The sequence below is a fragment of the Bactrocera dorsalis genome, chromosome 2, assembly GCF_023373825.1.
Source record: "Bactrocera dorsalis isolate Fly_Bdor chromosome 2, ASM2337382v1, whole genome shotgun sequence".
NCBI lineage: Eukaryota > Metazoa > Arthropoda > Insecta > Diptera > Tephritidae > Bactrocera > Bactrocera dorsalis.
In genome coordinates, this window is record NC_064304.1 from 51,782,529 (window position 1) to 51,803,358 (window position 20,830).

Sequence of the window (20,830 nt, forward strand, 5' to 3'; positions counted from 1 at the left end):
TATTTTGAACGTTCAATATAGATTTTTTTTTATTAAAAAATTGCCGTTTACAGCCTGCCAACAGTCACAAATGTCAATCTTCTCAGTGATAAAACGATTTCGTTTACAGTGTATGCACTGATATAAAGCAACCACAAATCCATAAGGCGTTATTCAGTGTTATGTATGTATGTTATGTTTCCCAAAGTAAGATTTAAATTACTGCCGAATTCATTTGTGATGCAGGTTTAAATTGGACATTAGCATATACGTATACATGTATTGGGAAGAATATGACCACAGCATATTATAGGTGTTTAAGTACTGAAAAACCGTTTTAAAGGTCTATTACTCTTTACAAAAAACATTACAGCATTTGTTATTAATGTTTAATAAAACATTTTTAAAGTGATCAACTAGGCCTCTGAAATAGACGCCTCTTTCTTTTAGCGTTCGCATATATGTATTATATAACATTATGTTCTTGTTTCCGCAAACTACTTTTACGGCATTAATATAATTGCCGTAGGATAGAACGAACGAAATGGAACAGATCATCTAAAAGCGACAAAATGTTCAATGGCACAGCGTATATTACTTTTACGATCGTTTTATGAGCTATTTACGGTTTAAGCATTTGAGTATGAATCTGGTGTTCAGAATTTTGATGATGACAACGACAACACATTGATTATAGCAGTGTTGTTAAAAATATAAAGCAAATGATGATCTTGGTAAATTTTAATGACCGTTTAGGTGTCACTAAAATCATGTCTGTTGAATAATATTTATGTTTTATTGTTATTTATTTTATAATCCTATATATCAAACAGAATGTCGCTAATGACAAGTTCGATTTATTGTGATTGTTATGGTCTATTTGAAGAATAATGTGGAAAAAATTTTGTGTTTGTGATCATTTATTATCTTGTGTATGTGTCTACTTTATTATTCGTTGTTTTTTTCCACATATGTTTAGAGATAATAGTTTATTTTTGTTTAATCAAGGTACACCGTTTACATATATTTACTCAAAAAAATATTTATTCAAAACTTCAGTTAACCGTACTCCCTTATCATAAGCTTAACATTCCCAGATTATAAATTTTATTTGTTTTTGATCAAATTATTTTCGCTCATTATTTTTGAATTATTCTGATATATAGTATCAACAATTTATGAATGTCTATGAAAATTATATATGTTTGTATATAGATTTTATACATTTTCGATATGTGGTATGTACCGTCGTTTACCGTCAAAGTTCAACAGTTAAGTGCTGAATACAATGCTGGCGACAGACGACAAACGACATCTGTCAAATATTAAAATACACACGTTCTTATGGACACTGTTATTTTGACAGCTGCACGACTACACGACTGCAGGCCGACGGTTGTCGTTCTCGCTAACTTCAATATACTCCTATATTTGCCAACGACAGTAGGACGACACTAAAGTTGACAGTAGAATGGAAGATAGGGAGATGAGGTAGAGGGTGATGCCACAAATATGTAAAATGTAAAATTATTCACAGCTCTAACAAACTTGACGTTATTTTACAAAAAAAAAGCATAAAATAGCTCTGTTATTTTATTTGTAATAACAATTGATAATTTAAAACAAAAATATATATCTATTTACTTATTTTTTGCATAAAAAATTTCACTTTGAACAAAATATTAAAATTTCATTGAAGTGCAAGGTATTAGTATGGCCACAACGAAATTGTGTACATGCAAAATCGAGAGCTGTGCTATCTTGTGTACATGCGTTCATGTAGTAGGTGGCACAACGCCATTTTCAGTTCACTGTCGTGCTGCCATGTCGTGTCGCGAGCATTGTATTCAGCATATTACTTTTTATTACTACAAAACGCCTTAACATCTGAAATTTCAAACGAGTTGTAACTAACCAAGCACACGATCTGGCGATTTAAATAGCAACTGTGACGCTAAGACGACCGATAAAATACACTACAAGCAACGGCGTGAAATCACGTTCTCAAATTGCTTGTTCTGAGATTTAATTTCGCAAAGTTGCACAAACAAACAAAATCTCGCTTGAATCCGCTGTTCGAATTTGTTATTTTGTTGTGATCCTTCCCAAATATGCTTTCCTACCATTCCAAGTACTGCACTTTACTATTAACGTAGCCCAATATTGCGCCTCATTTCCCTGTAGCTAGTCATCGAATTACGCATATATAAAGCGACACTGAAATTTGAACGACATGCTATAACCAATACCAGTGATGAAAGAGTTAATGATGAAGTCGATGTTTTAGCAGAATGAATAGGTTCATGTGAAGTAATAAGTATAGGAAATGTTATCTGCCGTCTGTTGAGGTCTAAATTATGAACGTCTGAATTCCAAAGTGAAAGACTTATTTCGATTTTACAACTAAATTTCATTCAGTTTAACATCAAATATTTAGCAAAATGCGAATTCTTACATACACATATGCAATGTACATATATAAAATATATGTATGGAATCTGTATAATTTTGCAATATGTTGGTACAGAGTACAATAGTTTTGCTCACCTAACAGTTGTTTGTATGACGTAAAACTAATCGAGATAGAAGTTATATCGAGATAGATTAGCGGTTATATACATATATACTATACATGATCAGCATGACGAGAGAAGCTGAAATCCGCGTGACTCTGTTTGTTCATCTGTTCGTCTTTTGTGAAAACTTCCTAGGTAAAAAAGTGAAGACGTGTTCGTGAATGGATGATATTGAACGCCTACTACGCCCACAAAACGCCAGTTAGCGGAAACTTATAAAGTGTCATCGGATAGTGCTATATATCAACAACTGAATACGACAGAGACAGCTTGTACTTGGGATGATATGAAAAAGCTTTATACTTGTATGAGTCGGGGTTAAAATTGCACGATGGACGTGACACCACTCACTTTTAGATGAAAATCCATATTTCGGAACTCAGCTGATACTAATTGAGAAACAATCAATACTCCTTTGTAGGAATAATTCTTTTGAAGTGACCACCGCATAAACAAAAATTGTTCCTGTTCAGCCCATAGGTACCGATTATTCTTGACTTTTTTACGCATAAATTGGTCAATATGTGAGACGTTAAATTGAAACTCGGAGATAATACTTTCCTTTACTTTCCTATAAGTCAAATCGCACTTCCGGGTGACTCTGTATCGGCATATATTGGCCAAAATGTGAATAGTATCAATGAAAATGGGAGAGCGTGTTTTAATCTTATATAACTGTTATTCAAGATTTCAGAACATCCAGCTATCTTTACTCCACATTAATTGGTGATGGTATGCGAGATAGCTTAATGAAACCCATTTTATGAGTATGTGGCATGTTAATAGTATATCGTATTGACAAAAATAAATAGCATCGGCTCCATAATAACCCCAAATCGTATATTATTCATATAAAGATTTTAGTTTTTCTAAAAACCTTATGAAGAATAGGTCGGTAGTTCGTGTGTTGTATACATATGAAAAATTTCTTGAAATTCAAGATAACCTTAGCAATATCTGAATTAATGCGATCAGGTCGTCCCTTTCTCTGCTCCCCAAACACCCCACATAATGATTTCTGTTTTTCCACCTGACTTTTCACCGTTTAAGTTGGTCAAAATATGAAATTTTAATGAATGAATTAGAATGAAATTTGCCTATACCTTGGTGTAAATCTCATATTCTTAATATAAAGAATTTCGATCCTCTGATCAACGTTTTTCACTTTAACTCAATTTATTAATTTCAGCCTCTTCGGTCAAGCTAATATTTCATATATCATTTATTTGAAGATATTTTTAGAATAATTTTAGCTGATAAACTAATTTAGCTGACGATCTTAAGTACAGAAATAACAATAAGTTTAATTATTTCGCAACATATTTTAATATAAAGTTTTGTTACCGCTAGAAGAAATTCCCCGAGCTTTGGTTCTTAAGTTGCAAGAGTATCAACCGTTCCGTTAGCCCTTTGGCTTTTTCGTTTTTTTTCTTTTTCTAAATTTCTAAAATTGACGTAAACGGTTCCAAAGAAAAAGAGTTTAAAGTCAGAATAATCACATTGGAAACGTTTGTGCAGATGCATGCATGCAATGACAAACGTTTGTAAAATATTATTTACACGTGGTGCCCGTAACGTTGATGAAAACCGTTTAGCAATTTAAAACACATAATAAGTTAAAAAGCCGACCTAATCACTGTACTTGAAGAATTTTTTTTCACCGTTCAATTATAAAAGAGCATATTGAATACTTACCATTAAAGTCTGCGCAGACGACTCTCTCAAAGGGGCTTCCCATCCAATCTGAAAAGTAAAAAACACATGACCTCAGTAAAAATTTAATTTTTTACACATTTAGGTAATACATTTTGCTTAAAAAATATGAGTGGCCTTGAATGTGCCGTCAATACTGCACATACGGTAAACATTTTCAATACGTTAGCATTGACCCTTTGAAAATACCAAAAACTGATTAAAATACTTCTAACTTTACGATAAGTAATTATTATGTTGACCTTCACGATTGGAATCTATTTGTACGTGTGTATAGTTTATAACAAAAGTCAACTTGTGAACCATGTCGTGAGGAGTGAGCAATGTCATATAATAAATCTCCGCTCTTTTATTATAAAAATATGGATATAGTTAAGTAGATGCTGGTTTAGCTTATACCCAAGTTATATATCAGTTGAATATCTTTATATACCTCTCAACATTTTCCATGAACACTAGACTTATCTATCAGATTTATGTACCTAATTTTTATACTCTCTAAGAAATAATTGACAATATAAGGTAATAAGAGGTTATAACAATTGGAGCTTCAGTTTTAATTATATGTAGAGGTATAATATCATCTTAATTGTGCAATTTGTTTCTTATATATTTTGGCTTTCCTTACTAACTACTAGCACCACTAATGTTGGGATAACGTAAAGAAAGTATGAAGGAAGCCCATTGATTACATAAGTACAAAAACTTTGATTGAATACAAGTTTATCAATTTGACAAACTTACGCTAACAACAAAAATAGCATTCATTAGGTGAAGATGAATTCACGAACATTAAGAGGAGCGATGACAATGTGGAAACAGTGAACAGACCGTCTTGCATTTGCCTGGAATCAATTGACAGAATTACCTGCATTTGGGTTATTTGCCTTCTACATCTTATAATAATTTTAAAAATCAAATTTTGAGTAACAAAGACTTAGCCGCGTTACTCATGCTGACTGCAGTACATTAAGAATAAAGAGATGAAGGGATCATGGCATCTCTCCGTACTTGTCATAGAAGTGTGTGCGCATCTTACATTTGAATATGTTATTTGAGCAATGCATTACGAGGAGGAAACAAATGAGTTCCGACTATAGCGTATGAGAACGCTTGGCAACACCATAATTCTAAATACTTCAAAATTTCTCTGCATCACAATTGCTTTCGCCAAAGGAGAGAATACAGTGTGTTGATATTGAAGCGGATATTTAAGTTTCAGTTAAAAATAAAATAATTTGATAAATCTGCAATACCAAGTGTGTATACATAAATACATTTTGCTTTTGTAATATTTATTAGCTGCATTATTCCGCATATGCTAATTACGTTTTCGCTTCAGCTAAGATGTCGACATACAAGTGTCGACATACAAGTAAATGTATCTGAAGCCATATGTACATGTATGAATCTGAAATCCGGTGTGTGAATGCATACACACGTACAAACATATGTATACGGATATGGAGTCAAGCCCAGTAGCAGCGATCCGTGCTTTATAAAATATCCCGTAAGGACATATTTATGGTTAAAACCGGTTCGCCTTTAGTGGATTTAATATTGGTGATGATTTTTTGATGTTCTATGACCTATTGTTTCGGAGTTAAACAAAGTATTATATACTAATTCATATTCAATAAGAATTACTGTTTTAGTTAATGCGGATTTACTAATATGATTAGATATAAGTATTTGTTGATAAATTGATTTAAGTATATACGAGTATAGTCCAGAGTATTTTATGTTTCTCCACAGGGTGAGCTTAAACGCATGTAAACACATTTACTGTGTATAGAAACTCATATGTATAGAGTAAAATATAAAATGGGTAGATATATAGAGGAAAATATAGACACGAGTGTATGTTGCTTGAACTTGGTTTAAATGCAACTCAACTAATGAGTTTCAATGCTTTGCGATGAAGTCAAGCAAGTTAGAGTGAAAGAGTTTCATTATTATTCATAATTTCCAATTGAATTTCAGATTATCACAGCAAAAGCGATATGTATATATGTATGTATATGACGTCATACATCAAATATGAAAAACATTTTTATATTAAGAACACAAAAGTGTGTAAGGGAAGTCTCATTTAAACAAATTTTTAAAGTGTTTATAATAACACCAACACTTAATAACTAAATTATAATTTATATATTAATTATAATTAAAACCAAGTAAGGAATGACTAAGTTCAGCTGTAGCAGAACATTTCATACTCTTGCAACATTTAGTATAATACCATTTTAGATATTTTCGATATTAAACTATATTATATAATTCAGTTAATTTTACTAAGATATCTTAAATTTAACCGCTTCTAGTGGCATAAAGCCAACCGGAAGTTTCAAAATCTTATAAATGTTAGGTATCTCGTAGGTAAAATTTAATGCTTATGATGCATTTTGAAGTTTATAAGAAAATCGTCGTCGGAGTGGGCGGAGTTATCTATCGAATCGAATTTTTACACTGTCGGTATGGGTGCTAAAAGGAATTGTCCTGAATTTGATTATTATAGGTTTAACGGTTTAGGAGACATGTAAATTAAAGCTTTAGAGGGCGGGACCGCGACCATTTTTTTTTAAATTTTCAAAATTGCAGATATACTTCTCTTATTTAATTTATTATACCAAACACAAATATTTATCTTATTTCGGAGCTAAGTTATTGCAATTTATTTGGTTGCGTTGTGTACCGGTACCAAGTTTCATTAATATATCTTAATATTTACTCAAGTTATAGCATATATAGATGGACAGACAGACAGTCACGCGGAATTCAACTCGTCGCGACATCCTCATCATTTTTATATATCAAACCCTAAATCTAACTCTCTTATTTTTATTTTTAAGTGATACATACAACCATTAGGTGAACCAAATCATTATACACAGAGCATCATGTTGCAAAAGTAAAAACATAAATATGTAAATCCACATATGCACATACGTATGTACCTTTCTGCCTAGTTGGTTATCAGCCAACCCAAGAAATGTGGATTATTAGTAATTGCAGAAATAAATCTTTCACATTTATCAGCAAAAATGCTGTCAGTTGTGTAATTAACTGACAGAAAATAATTATACACTCACACGCTTCATGTAATAACACATAATAAAAGTTTGAATCATATTTTGAATAATTAGTTATTTATTCTTGCTCTCAATCAACCTTAAACAAATTCCATTTTGAAAGTCTCCACTTATTAAAATACTCATGAGTTTTCACACACACGTACAAACATTCATGGCAAAGAGCAAAGAGTTATAACCTTGACGAGATTTAAATAACTAATCACAGAGCAGATATTAATAGAGATGCGAGTCCACGACAGCGCAACAGAATAAACAAGCACCAGAATCGCCAGATATTTCAAAAGCCGTCACACCCACAGTTTTAAATAAACGATTGCTGCTATCATTTCTTTATGATTATCTAAACACTCGAAATATTTAATAGAATCGAACTTTCGCAGGTATCAGTAGCAGTAGAGTGAAGAGCATGTACGACTGAAGAAAAGACATGCTCGAAAGGGGCCATTATGAATTGTACGTAAATTGGCAATAATGATGCCATTCATCTATTGTTTATATACTACAAGGCTATAAAGGTACAATTTAAATTGAGACAATTGCCATTAAAATAAGCCTGAATGGGCAGTTGAACAGTTTATGGAATGGACACGCGTGCAGACGATCGTGTCGATCGACCGGCATGAGTTTAGGAGATACATATGTATGTATGCGATGATCACTCCCAAACTCAAACGTGATATGTATTGAGTAAAATTCGACAAAGCAGCTGAGCGTTGAGATATGCATAGTGAAAAAATTTAAATCCTCAATCATAACAAACGAATATACAGATGTATATGTACGAGTATAAGTAAAATTTGAATACGACACAGTTTATATGCAGATATTCTTCCTATAAAATCATATTTAGGTGATAAAAAAATCAGTAATTTAACTGAGGCGAATATTGGGTTTGCAAATTGCATAATTTGAAATTTGGTGGGAACTTTGAAATTTTTATGATATTTTGAGCTTATAGTGATCATTTTGCTAATCATTTAAACTAAAGCTATGTACTACATCCACATTTTTATAGAGATAACAAGCTATTCCGTTTAGGATCCGTAATGTCTACATTGAACTTACTACTCAAAATCAATTCAGATATCCCTCAATAACTATATTCGTGCATTCGACATGTCCGATATGAAGGGAGAGAGACAGGTGAAAATCTATTAAACTGCCACATGCGGCATGGGTAATACATATACCGATTTCACCAATTTCGGCGCTAAATTAGACTTGCTCACTTATTTCATTAAGATTCCACCGGTCTGTATATGGACATACCGAACATAAAATAAACTGGCAGGATTATTACTAAGTTGGATATTTAAAAAAAGGTGAAAGCGTCAACCAGAGAATCGAAATCCAAGAAATTTTATATATACATACATATGATATATACATACATATAACTCATACTACACTGACAGACACACAAGGCCTTTTAGAAAAACCAAAATCATAATATGTAGTATATGGAAGTGGGGTTATTTTATCTATTCTTCCCAATACTACATACTATTAATATGCCACATACTAATAAATCATATGGAGTAAATTCAGCCGGATGTTTAAAAACTCTGAAATTAGTTATATTAGGGCTAGGTAAAATTTTCGCTCAAAGTTATCCATTTTATTCACAAAGATACACCGTAAGAGCAAAATCATTTTCATTGAGATAACTGACATATTAGCCGATATATGCGGTATAAAGTCACCCGGAAAATCAAATCTTTTTATTATATTATATGGAGAATAAGAGATGTATTAAACTGATTCAACCCATTTTTGACATACAGACATACCATTGCTAGAGAAGGATTGGTTCAATTCGAATAACTTTTGATCACAAAAGTGATTATTCGTGCAATATTTTTTTTTTTTATTAATTGCTTCTTGATTTGTGTACTGGAAGGTGAAAGGATCAAGTGGATTTTAATATTGTGCCTAATGGGAAGTATGCGTGGCTATTTTCCGATTTCATCCATTTTCGAAACGTGACGTGACAAATTAATATCTATAACAAGTAAGGAAGGGCTAAGTTCGGGTGTCACCGAACATTTTATACTCTCGCATGATAAAGTGATAATCGAGACTTCATTATCCGTCATTTACATATTTGTTTATTTTGGTTCCTAATGTATATATTGCATTATACAGAGAATCAGATGGAATTCAAAATAGCGTTATATCGGAAGAAGGCGTGGTTGTTAACCGATTTCGCCCATATTTCGTACATATCATCAAGGTGTTAAGAAAATATTATATACCAAATTTCATTGAGATCGGTCGAGTACTTCCTGAGATATGGGTTTTGGTCCATAAGTGGGCGACGCCACGCCCATTTTCAATTTTTAAAAAAAGCCTGGGTGCAGCTTCTTTCTGCCATTTTTTCCGTAAAATTTTGTGTTTCTGACCTTTTTTGTTAGTCGGTTAACGCACTTTTAGTGATTTTCAACATAACCTTTGTATGGGAGGTGGGCGTGGATTTTATCCGATTTCTTCCATTTTTGAACTGTATATGGAAATACCTGAAGGAAACGACTATATAGAGTTTGGTTGACATAGCTATAGTAGTTTCCGAGATATGTACAAAAAACTTAGTAGGGGGCGGGGCCACGCCCACTTTTCCAAAAAAATTAGATTAAAATATGCCCCTCCCTAATGCGATGGTTTGTGCCAAATTTCACTTTAATATCTTTATTTATGGCTTAGTTATGACACTTTATAGGTTTTCGGTTTCCGCCATTTTGTGGGCGTGGCAGTGGGCCGATTTTGCCCATCTTCGAACTTAACCTTCTTATGGAGCCAAGAAATACGTGTACCAAGTTTGATCATGATATCTCAATTTTTACTCAAGTTACAGCTTGCACGGACGGACGGACAGACAGACATCCGGATTTCAACTCTACTCGTCACCCTGATCACTTTGGTATATATAACCCTATATCTGACTCTTTTAGTTTTAGGACTTACAAACAACCGTTATGTGAACAAAACTATAATACTCTCTTTAGCAACTTTGTTGCGAGAGTATAAAAAGAATGCTACGTCCTAAATTTTGGTCGGGTCCCAAGATATGGGATTTCACAAAAAATAGGAGGTGTCACGCCCATCGTTCAATTTCTATGCCGGCTTCCATAAAGCCTCTTTACACCATCTCGGAGGTAAAGTTTATTTTTCTGGGGTTATTAGTTGTCGAATTATTGCGCTTTTATTAGTTTTGAACAGTACTTTATATGGGGAGTGAGCGGAGTTATCTTCCGATTTCATCAGTTTTAACATCATTTGTAGGACATTTTGTAATATTTGTTCTGAGCGAATTTGGTTGTTTTAGTTTCAATGATTTAGGAGATATGTATATTAAATTTATTAGAGGGCGGGGCCACGCCCGCTTTTTAAAAATGTTCTGCCTACAGGTGCTCCTAACTTCTGTGATCCCTTGTGCCAAATTATAGTTTTATATTTTAACTTAGTGCTATTGAGTAGTTATGACATTTTATAAGTTTTCGATTTATCACATCACATCTGTGAGATCGTAAAATGGTTCGTACTAAGGAAGCCGTATGCCCAGTTTCATCGATATATCTCAATGTTTTCTCAGGTTTTAGCTTGCACGGACGGACGGACGCACGAATAGACATTCACATAGATTTCAACTTTTTTCATTCTTCTTCTTCTTTTTTTTCATTATACTGATCATTTATATCCTAGGCTTGTTGTTCTTTTCATTGGGTGCGTGTTTTAAGTGACGGGTCCCAAGCCCAGCGCACAACCCTAAGTAGGGGATGTTTCGCCTTCTCACTTTAGTTCGCCTTCAAACGAATGTTCTTAGGCTACCTTGATCAAGGACCGGAAGTTGTGAGCTGCTTGAGCCATATGTAAAAGAATCGTTTCTGGCCACTCCCAAGTGAATGGCGATCAGAGAACTTTCCCCACTTGTGTGAACTTCTACACATGACTCCATCCATCCGTCCATAGTTACCAAAAGGCTAACAGAAGGTTTCAGGACCGGAGCATACTCTTATAGAACCCCCAAAGGTGATCTAGTGACCGATGGCCAGAGCAAACTAAAATTATTGAAGGAACACTTCTCCAGCTTGCTGAATGGCAGTGAAAGTATATCGCCAGGAGAAGGCAAACCCGATTCCCCAATCGATGACGATGGAGCAGACGTTCCTTTGCCCTACCATGAAGAATTTCGAACAGCAATTACCAGTCTAAAGAACATCAAAGCAGCGGGGCCCGTGGATCGGTGGCCGAGCTATTCAAACATGGCGGCGAAGAACTGAGCATGCATCATCTTCTTTGTAATATATGGTCAGACGAAAGCATTCCCAACGAATTATGCCGCGATGTCTGAATTTGGTATCCTCGCAAATCCATCAGGGTAGGGAAGGACCTCTCCGAGCCGTTCGATACCTGGTCTGGAAGGGAACGAGGGCACAACGAAATGTCTGTTGTCATCAAACAAACAATCATCGCACTCGTGACTTGGCGACTTAACAGCCATAACTTTGAAGTCGTAGATAATTTCGTCTTTATTGGAACCAGTGTAAATACCACCAACAATGCCAGCCTGGAAATTCAACGTACCATAACTCTTGCCAGCAGGTGCTACTTCGGACTGAGTAGGCAATTGAGAAGTAAAGTCCTCTCTCGACGAACCGTCCTGTTATATGGCAGAGGCTTGGACGATGAAAACAACTGGCTTCGATTAGAAATAAATAAATAAATAAAATTGACTAAATCGGTCCACGAATAACCCCAGCTCCCATATATTACATATGATAATATGACAAATATATAGTTATCTAGACATGCAAGAAAATATGATGTTCCAGCTGACAGTGGATCATCTATGTTAGTCGGACTATGTACTTAAGAAAAATGTTGCTCTACGCTTTGACTTATTGCATAATTTAATAGGTAATTAATGTTCATCAAACATGGAACTTTTAAGTCACTTTCAACATTTTTAAATATAATATCGATTAATTTATCAATACCTGAAAATATGTCAGCACCTAAAAAATTCAAAGAGTATAAGCTCGCATGTTTTCAACTTATATATTATATGGTATATACCATACAAAGGAAATGACTTGAATAAGGTTAAAGAAGCATGACCAACTTAAATTTTTGAAATTCCTCTAACTTAATATACAAAAAAACAAATTTTACCTGTTAAAGTCATCCATGGATATCTTGGCAAATCTGCAATACTCTGACCAGCGCCACCTGTGGATAAAACGCCAGATGATGGCTGCGTGCAAGCGTTTCCGAGCGAATCAACACCAACAGCACCAGCAGAAGCGGCTGACGCAGCAGCGGCATGTTGATAAAACTGCGCAAAACTAGATGCAGAGGCGGGTGCACTCATTGATTGGTAACTGTTCATGATACTGTCTGTGTACCTGCTGTTAAAGAAAAAAACACAATTTATTATTGATTTCAAAAATCACAAGAAGGCAAATACTGTCATATTCTAATGCCACCTATCTGCCAAAAGTTAGCGGCTTTTCGCATGTTTTCTTTTCACTCAGTTTTCTCTAAACAATTTCAATGGCATTCGGTTAAGGTAATGGCTTTGCGCTCATATGTATGGCATGTATGCAAATAGGTTAAGGTCAATGTGCGTGCGAATTTTTCTGTGGAGTCCAATTCAGATATTTCGTTATGGTTAACTTAGTTCTCCCGCTATTTAAAAGAAAAGGTGCTGTGCTTACAAATTGGCCATAATTGCCATCCATTACAATACATTGCTCCTGTTTGGTAACAGAGTTTTGGCAGTAATGAGATTTTTGTTTGCAGTTATGCTCTAATTTTCCTACTACTTTAGGTAGGTATTCTGCATGTGTCTATGCATAACGAATGGGTGGTCGTGTGCTATTATTTATATCATAAGTATATGTGGTTAAAAATCTTACTATTAGGTTCGTGATTACATTAGGTTATAATCCTAGTCATACAATACATACAAACTTGTAGATATATACATACATACATATATCCACCACATATCAATAAGAAGAGTAAAATCTTAAAGAAATCGTAGTAAATTTATTGAATATTCACCTCCGACCTCCGGTTAGTTCATATATTTTTAATTTTAAAGGGATGCTCAGCAAATAATACAATATATGTGTGTATTTATATCAAATAATACCATATGAGAAGAAGGACTCCAAGCCATGAGTATATTCATAAAACCCGAGTACTGTTTTAGCCAAAACAAGAAAAATCCCGCAATATCCACAACACCTATCGTATTTTTCTAATTTATTATCTTACTATGTTCGTTCGGTTACTCTCGGTCAAGATATACAAAAGCAGTTCTTCTTTTATTTACGGTAAGTATCTTTACAACACATAAGATACATTCCAGAATTTCCAGTTTGTTCACTTAGAAATTTGATTGCTAAATCTCGACTACGTCGGAACTTTTTCAGCCTTCTTAGTTTCTTAACTTGGGAGAAATGTGCTTAAACTTTTTTTTTTATTAAACTCCTCAGCGTTTCTCTTTAGAGCAAATATAAGCTTTTTCCCTTATATGGGTATAGTTTTAAGATACCATGATTAATAAGCCATCTCTGAATGATTAATTAGGTTTATAATGGGTTTTTTCTTATCACACTTGCCTAGATTTGTCCCCACTCAATGCTATTAGATTTAAATAATAGAAACCCTAGAAGCTATAATCAGTTTTTAAGATCGACTATTTCATCAGAGAAAGAAGATTGATATTTTGTAAGTATAAAAGAATGCTATTTTTTCCTTATTTGTACATTGCCGAATTAATTACATACACTGCAAAATTTCTATTGTTATAAACCTGCTGAATATTGCTACTCACCTGCATGATTTGTCCTCCAGTCCGGAAAAACCCGGCATGCCAGAGATGCCGTGCGATGATGGGTGATTTGATACGTATGGATACATTTTATTGGTGGGTATTGCAAAAGATGAGGCAGCGGCGGCGGCGGCTGCGGCTGCTGCTACAGTGCTAGCGGCTGCAGCGGATGCAACAGCAACGGCGGACGCGGCGGTGGGTGAGTGATCGCTGATGCTGCGATGCAGCGAAGATGATGTGGCTGAGGGCGACGGTGAGCAACTGCTATCTCCTGCTTGGGAGTTAGTTCCAGAGGGGGGTGTGAGTAACAATTGCTGATGGGACAATTGCTGTTGCTGTTGAATGCTGTGAGTATGACCCAGACCGTTACCACTTTGGGAACTGACTGCTGCGGCAGCGGCAGCTAATTTATTTATATGTAATTGTTGCTGCTGCTGTTGTAAATGTAAGGCGGCCGACAAAGAATATTGGTTGTGATGTTGTTGTTGCTGATGGTGGTGTTGGTGGTTTTGCTGCAATTGCTGTTGTTGAGTTGAAAGGGCTCCGAAAGTAGTTGACGACGGCGAAGACGAGGACACCGGTGAGTTGGACGACTGGTTTAAATGACTGCTGCTAATATTGACGCTAGACGTCGATGGCGATAAAGACGATGAGTGGACGGCAACAGATGATATGTGACTACCGCTATGGTGATTGTTGGAGTTAATGCCGTTGTTGTTGTTAAAGCTGTTTGCTAAGGTATTAACGGAAGCCGTTGAGGAAGCTGCGGCGGCGGCGAGGGCGGCGGCAACAGCTGCTGATGACGAATTTTGTGAGGTTGAAGTTAAATGTGAACTGATAAATGGCTGAAACTGTGGATACTTCGGTAGCATACTATCGAAAACAAATTTTGACATTGCACATTATTTTGTTGCCTCGCGCGTCCGGTCTTTAAATTTGTTTATTTTTGCTGATAGTTTATGCTAAATACTTTCATCGTATTTATCGAATTTCATTAATAATTTTAGTTTAACAAAACATTGGGAACAGCTTCCATTTAATGGATATTTATTTTACAAATTTGTATTCTTGAATGTAAGATGACCGTATTTTAACTTAAGCTTTCATTAAAGCAAACCAAAAATTATAGAAGTAAATTAAGTGAAATGTAATTAAAAAAAATTACTGATTAACAGACTTTCAAAAAACATTGCAAAAAAGGAAATATGTCATTCATGTGTAAAACTATAAAATTAAAAAAAAATTGACAAGAATACCAAAAAAGCAGTACCCTTTTGCAGCATGACTTGGTAAAATGAGTGAATTTAATCCGACTCTTACCCTGATCGTTACATTGTAATCTAGTTTTATCAAATGAAGACGATGTAAACGGAATCTTTGAAACAAGGTAATATATCCAATGTAATAGAAGAAATTGTGCCACATATCAAGTGTTTTCATTTATAATGGCAGTAATAGTCAGTCGGCAAACAAATTTGTAAAGATAGTAAACTACATTGTTGAAGATCGGATAATAACAGCATTATGGCTACCATTTTTCTTTACTCATTGAAGATACCAAAATGATATTACAGGAAAGAAAATATAAAACAAATAAAAATATTGTCAGAAGTATAGAGAGCTATTCCGTAGCATTTGTTAGTGTTAAATATCATTGAGAGTAAGCAGGAAACAAATAAAGCTAATGTGATTAATAAACAATTAGTAAAAGATATACATCTAGATAAATTTGAAAAATAGGTAAAATAAATATATAATGTCTCTGATGGAAGCTCTAATGAGTAAATAAAAGTGTAGTTGAACTCAAAATGAAAATGCGTTTACCTTTTAAGAGAAGAATATATATATGTATATTATATCGCGGTTGTTTCTTATTTTACAAAACTTCGAAATACATATGTAATTTGGAAATTTTTCTTTTTTAAAACTTATTTGATTTATTTATCTTGTATGTATTGTGTTTAACATTTATATGTGTTATACACTTGTATTTATTTCGTGTTTGAGTATTTGAAATTTTCCAATTTTCCTATATGCAATTTTTAAAAAATTAACTCAAATCATAGGAATAAACCACAAAACACAACACTTCTTCACATTCACTTTGGCGTATGCGACAATGGTGCCAATACTTTCACAAAATTGATCCCTTAGCGACGGCATTGACATCTATCACTTTTCATTTATAAAAAAACAGATATTTATTACCATTGCTATTAATATTATAATATCTATCATTAGGAGCTCAAAATGGAAATCACATATTGCAAAAGTAATTGTTATTGCTGCTGTTTACATAGTGAAGGAAAATCAAAAATTCACGAATAAAAGATTATCCATGAGTATACTACGTTCATTTTCTCATTTACTAACTTAAATCCAATATTCATAAGAAATGTGAATGAGTGAAAAATGTGCTCGCGTTTCTCGCAATTTGAAAATGACTATATTTGGTTTTGTCATGAATACTTTTTCCTGTTCTATTTGCATTTTTGACACAAGCGTTAACATAGACTATGTACCAATTAAAGTAACAGATGCGTATTTTAATCCAACACATCTGTGCAGGTATTCTGATCATTTTTAGAAGCTTTATGGCGAAGAGAACCATATTTGTCGGAAGTTTTTCTTCCATGCAAGTGGTTCTGTGACTACTGAAATCATTGTGCAAATGTCTAGCTGTTCATATGAAACTCTGTTAGCCGATAACTGCAGCTTTTCTCTTTGAAATTATTGCTGCCATTGATGGTAGTTCGTTGTTCTTCTTCTTCGTATTTTTTATGTGTTGTATGACTTGTAATTACAATTGCGTCAGTTTTACGACTATTTAAATTTTATGATTTTTTCTAAGTGCTTTACGGGTTGTTTGTAACCTCGATTTTTGGCAGGGGTACATGTGGATGAACGAGCAAATCTCATTGAACTCATTTTAAAAATATATACTTATGGATTTAAGAAAAATTCTTACATTTTGCGTTTGTCGCAATTAATTTACGAATAGTGACTTTTTTTTTAACTTTAGGAATATTTTTTTCGTAAAAAGCTGAAGTTAGTTTTGTAGTATTTGTCTCGAACTCGGTCGATTTATACAACATGCGTACTCATTTGAAGTTATTTGTTAAAACTTTAATCACTATTATTATATAACATTCATTATAGTACCGCGTTTTTGAGATATAACTATTTGACGCGTTTTGATAACACTTCCTGGCAAAATTAAAACGAATGCATTGAAATATGATGAAAACCTTTTCTGTCTAGCATATTTTGTTTGTTGCAAAAAGGTTACACTAAAGTCAACAGCAGCAAAAACAAAATATCCAACACGTGAGTATGGAGCATAATAACACATAACAAAACGATTAAAAACATTAATGTAATAATAATAATAGTAATAGTAATGATATTGCACAAATACGGTTAATATCAACAGCGTTACGCGTTATATGATATATGGCAATAGCGTATGGCGTTTTGACGATTGTCGCTCGTATTGTAATAATAATCACAAACAGTTAAAAGACAATACGACGCGAATTTTGCTTTCACGGCACTCGCTCGTTCACTTTGATATCAAATCGTTGATTCGCTATTATTTTTGTGTATGCTTGGTTACGCTTCTGTTGTTCGTCGGGTACACAACGTCAGCGCAAATACTAAATCGCTAAACGCTCCGCAGACACTACTGCGCTCTACGATAATAAATATTATAATAAAACGAAATTTTTAAAAGAGTATAAAAATTCGTGTAATTGGTAATATCTGCGCTTTTGTACGCGCTATGACTATGCACACATTTGAGGCAGCAGAAGCAGCGACGCTTACGCTCCAGCGGCAGCGACAACGACAGAATCCGCAGCTTTACAATACAAAAGTAGCAGTCGCGCTTGAGATCTAAAACACTCAAATATGGTTGACATACTACACTTAGGCAGAAGCAGCGAGGCACAGTGACCAGCGGTATGAACAAATAGGGCAACCCATTGAAACGAAGTAAAATACGTTTGAATGAGTTGAGTGGATATTCGTAGTGGCACTCAGTAACTGATTGGGATTTAGTTCGTATGTGTAAGTAATTGAGCTGCAATGCAAAAGGCAAAATGTAAAGCTAATTGGAAATGTTGCAATTTTTTGCACATGTGAATTTCAACTGGAAGAGAATTGAGCTACATGGAGAGAAATTGGTGGATGAAAGCGCACTAAGAGTATGTTGTGAGTGGTTTCATACATGCACCACAGAAATGGTAATATATAATATTACCATATAAAAGTCGATTATAACTCTCTTTACAATAATTAGATATTCACAACTATTTATGTGTTACAACTACAAATAGAATAACCACAATTATCGTACGTAACTATAGAAAGATATGTTTTTTTTAATATACACACATACATATGTATAGTACATAGATACTTATGTACATATGTATGTATATTGCTCGGTTGGGAGTTCACATTACTCGTCTTAATTTCGTTCTGTGAGGTATTCAAAATGACATGGCAATAACACTCATAAAATCCGGGGTGCAGATTCAAAGCAAATCAAAATAAATAAACCGCAATTTCACACTCAACAGCCGCAGCAACATCTCGCTGTTATCGTTATTTCCAATCTTTCGCCGCGCTGCTTTAGGTAGCGTTGCTTTTGGCTCTGCTCGAAGGCACCACGTTCGTTGCCTCATTCACTCTTTATAACTCTGGGGCTTCTTATAGGGTTGTATGATTTTACTTCTACTTTTCTCTGTCTGTCGCATGTTAAAATTGAACGTTTGTGGCTTGCCAGCAAGAGCACTCAATTCCATCTGAAAGAACGGTAGTGAGGTGTATTTTTGTTCAGCAAGTGATAAGTGCATTGACGATTTGCTACTTGAGTGAAATAACAAAAAAATTTTATTTGGTGTTTTATTTTTGAGTAGCTTTGCATGAGCGTCTTTTGCATTGTAGTCAATTTATAAAAATGCTCTCTGAACTTTTCCATGTGAGCTCTTTTCATATCAGAATTGTTCTCTGCACTGTATATATTCTAGAGGCTTTACTACTTTTGCGTATTGTATTTAGTGAGTGTCCTATGACTGCTAATATTCTGGTTAATAGCGTGCAAATTTCTACTGAAAGCAGAAACCACTCTCCCAAAACGAGCTGGCACTCAACTGTTTGTTAGCACAGATAAAAGAGCTGGTTGAGACTATGCTTGCACACACAAGTGTAATTTAGAAATCTATATATTTACATATTGACATATGTATGTATGTATATTCATACATATATACGTAGTGAATTTGTGCATAGAAACCACGAGATATATCAATTAAAGCTTCCATGAAAGTAGAAAAATAAGAATAGTTGTATTGTTTTCAAAAGGTTTATTTTTAAGTCTTAATATAACTGACAGGAAATTAAACAAACGTTGTAGAATATTAAATTTTAGCTGCTAACGTCTCAAATGAAAAGTCGCGAGAGTCCTCCAGTTCTGCCAGAAGATTTCAGCATCCTGCTTTGAAGACAATTTCCAATATAGTAGATAGCTTTCCTATTCGTAGTTATTATGAATTTAGATTTTGTAATGGCTACAAGTTTGCAAAAAAATCCTTCATTGATTTATGGTTTTGATAATATAACATATTTCCAATAAGTTTGCACAAATTTTAATATCAAATTTACCTTTACTCCTGAAGAATATACATACATATGTATTTTATATTTTCCTTTTGAAAATTTTAAATACATTTTCAAGGATTATAAGCATAAACGCATTTATGTATTTTAAATAAACCAATGTAAGGGAACAACAAATAAAATATTAATACAATTGTGTAAGCAACTGAAACTATCACCTGTAAATGTGTGTTTGAAATAATGAATAAAATTGTATATATCATTAATGGAAAAATGTAAATAATTTTTAAAATGGGAAAGTTAATTTTTTTAATCGTTCGTATAGTCACTCTCAGAAAATTCCAAAATAGGAAGGATGCGCTAACTACATATCTATCACTAAGATTGCGTCCACACACACAAAAACTTTTTTCGCTCAAACTAGTGTTTTGCCGGCGAGGGAACGAAGAGGAAAGCCGAAGAGACCGTTTCACTCATAGTCGGGCAACACGCATTGTTCATGTTGATTATTCACGTTCCTAACAGTTCGTATCTATGTAATTCGGCATTGCTGTTTATTTGAAATTTTTTACATAATTGCAATTGCGCTTGTCTCCAAAGTAATATTTTTAATATTACATATATGTTAAGATATTTGAATTTTATCGTCTATTTTTTGTATGTAGTCATGTTTTCGAAAAGGACAGCAAAAGATAATATCCGACTTTTCTGATGATGATGTTGTAAACACAAAAACGATTGCACGACACGAAAGCAAAATTTTTTTGTCTGAAAATGACCGAAAACCTTTCACTCGTATAAATTTTAAATATTTTGTCCAAAATAAAATTTTTGTGCAAAAATAAGTAAATGGGTCGATTCATTTGTTTTGAATTATTAAAAGTGATACATCAGATATATTTTAAGCTTCTGTTGCTAATAGTTATTACATAAGACCATAAGACTTGTTAAAGATTTGAACATATCAGTGGCAACGCTGCCCATTGTCATCAACAAATTGATTTTAA

The 20,830-nt window shown here is 34.0% G+C and overlaps 1 protein-coding gene across 9 annotated transcripts in view; it reads right to left on the reverse strand.

The window, feature by feature from the left end:
• Positions 1 to 19,934, reverse strand: part of LOC105226091 (homeobox protein abdominal-A) — a 39,351-nt gene extending 19,417 nt beyond the window's left edge. Inside the window, exons 1-6 of one of the 9 annotated variants that reach the window (XM_019990209.3) lie at positions 17,620 to 17,967; positions 16,334 to 16,376; positions 16,026 to 16,230; positions 14,205 to 15,740; positions 12,533 to 12,768; positions 4,251 to 4,298 (exon numbers count right to left, since the gene is read on the reverse strand). In XM_019990209.3, the coding sequence (XP_019845768.1) occupies positions 4,251 to 4,298; positions 12,533 to 12,768; positions 14,205 to 15,097 (1,177 nt within the window). In that variant the 5' untranslated portion in view covers positions 15,098 to 15,740; positions 16,026 to 16,230; positions 16,334 to 16,376; positions 17,620 to 17,967. Of the gene's footprint in view, positions 1 to 4,250; positions 4,299 to 12,532; positions 12,769 to 14,204; positions 16,006 to 16,025; positions 16,231 to 16,333; positions 16,377 to 17,619; positions 17,968 to 17,996 lie in introns of those variants that run through there. The other 8 variants (XM_049448034.1, XM_019990212.3, XM_019990211.3 and 5 more) reach the window with 8 other exon arrangements.
• Between the last annotated feature and the right edge of the window lie 896 nt (positions 19,935 to 20,830).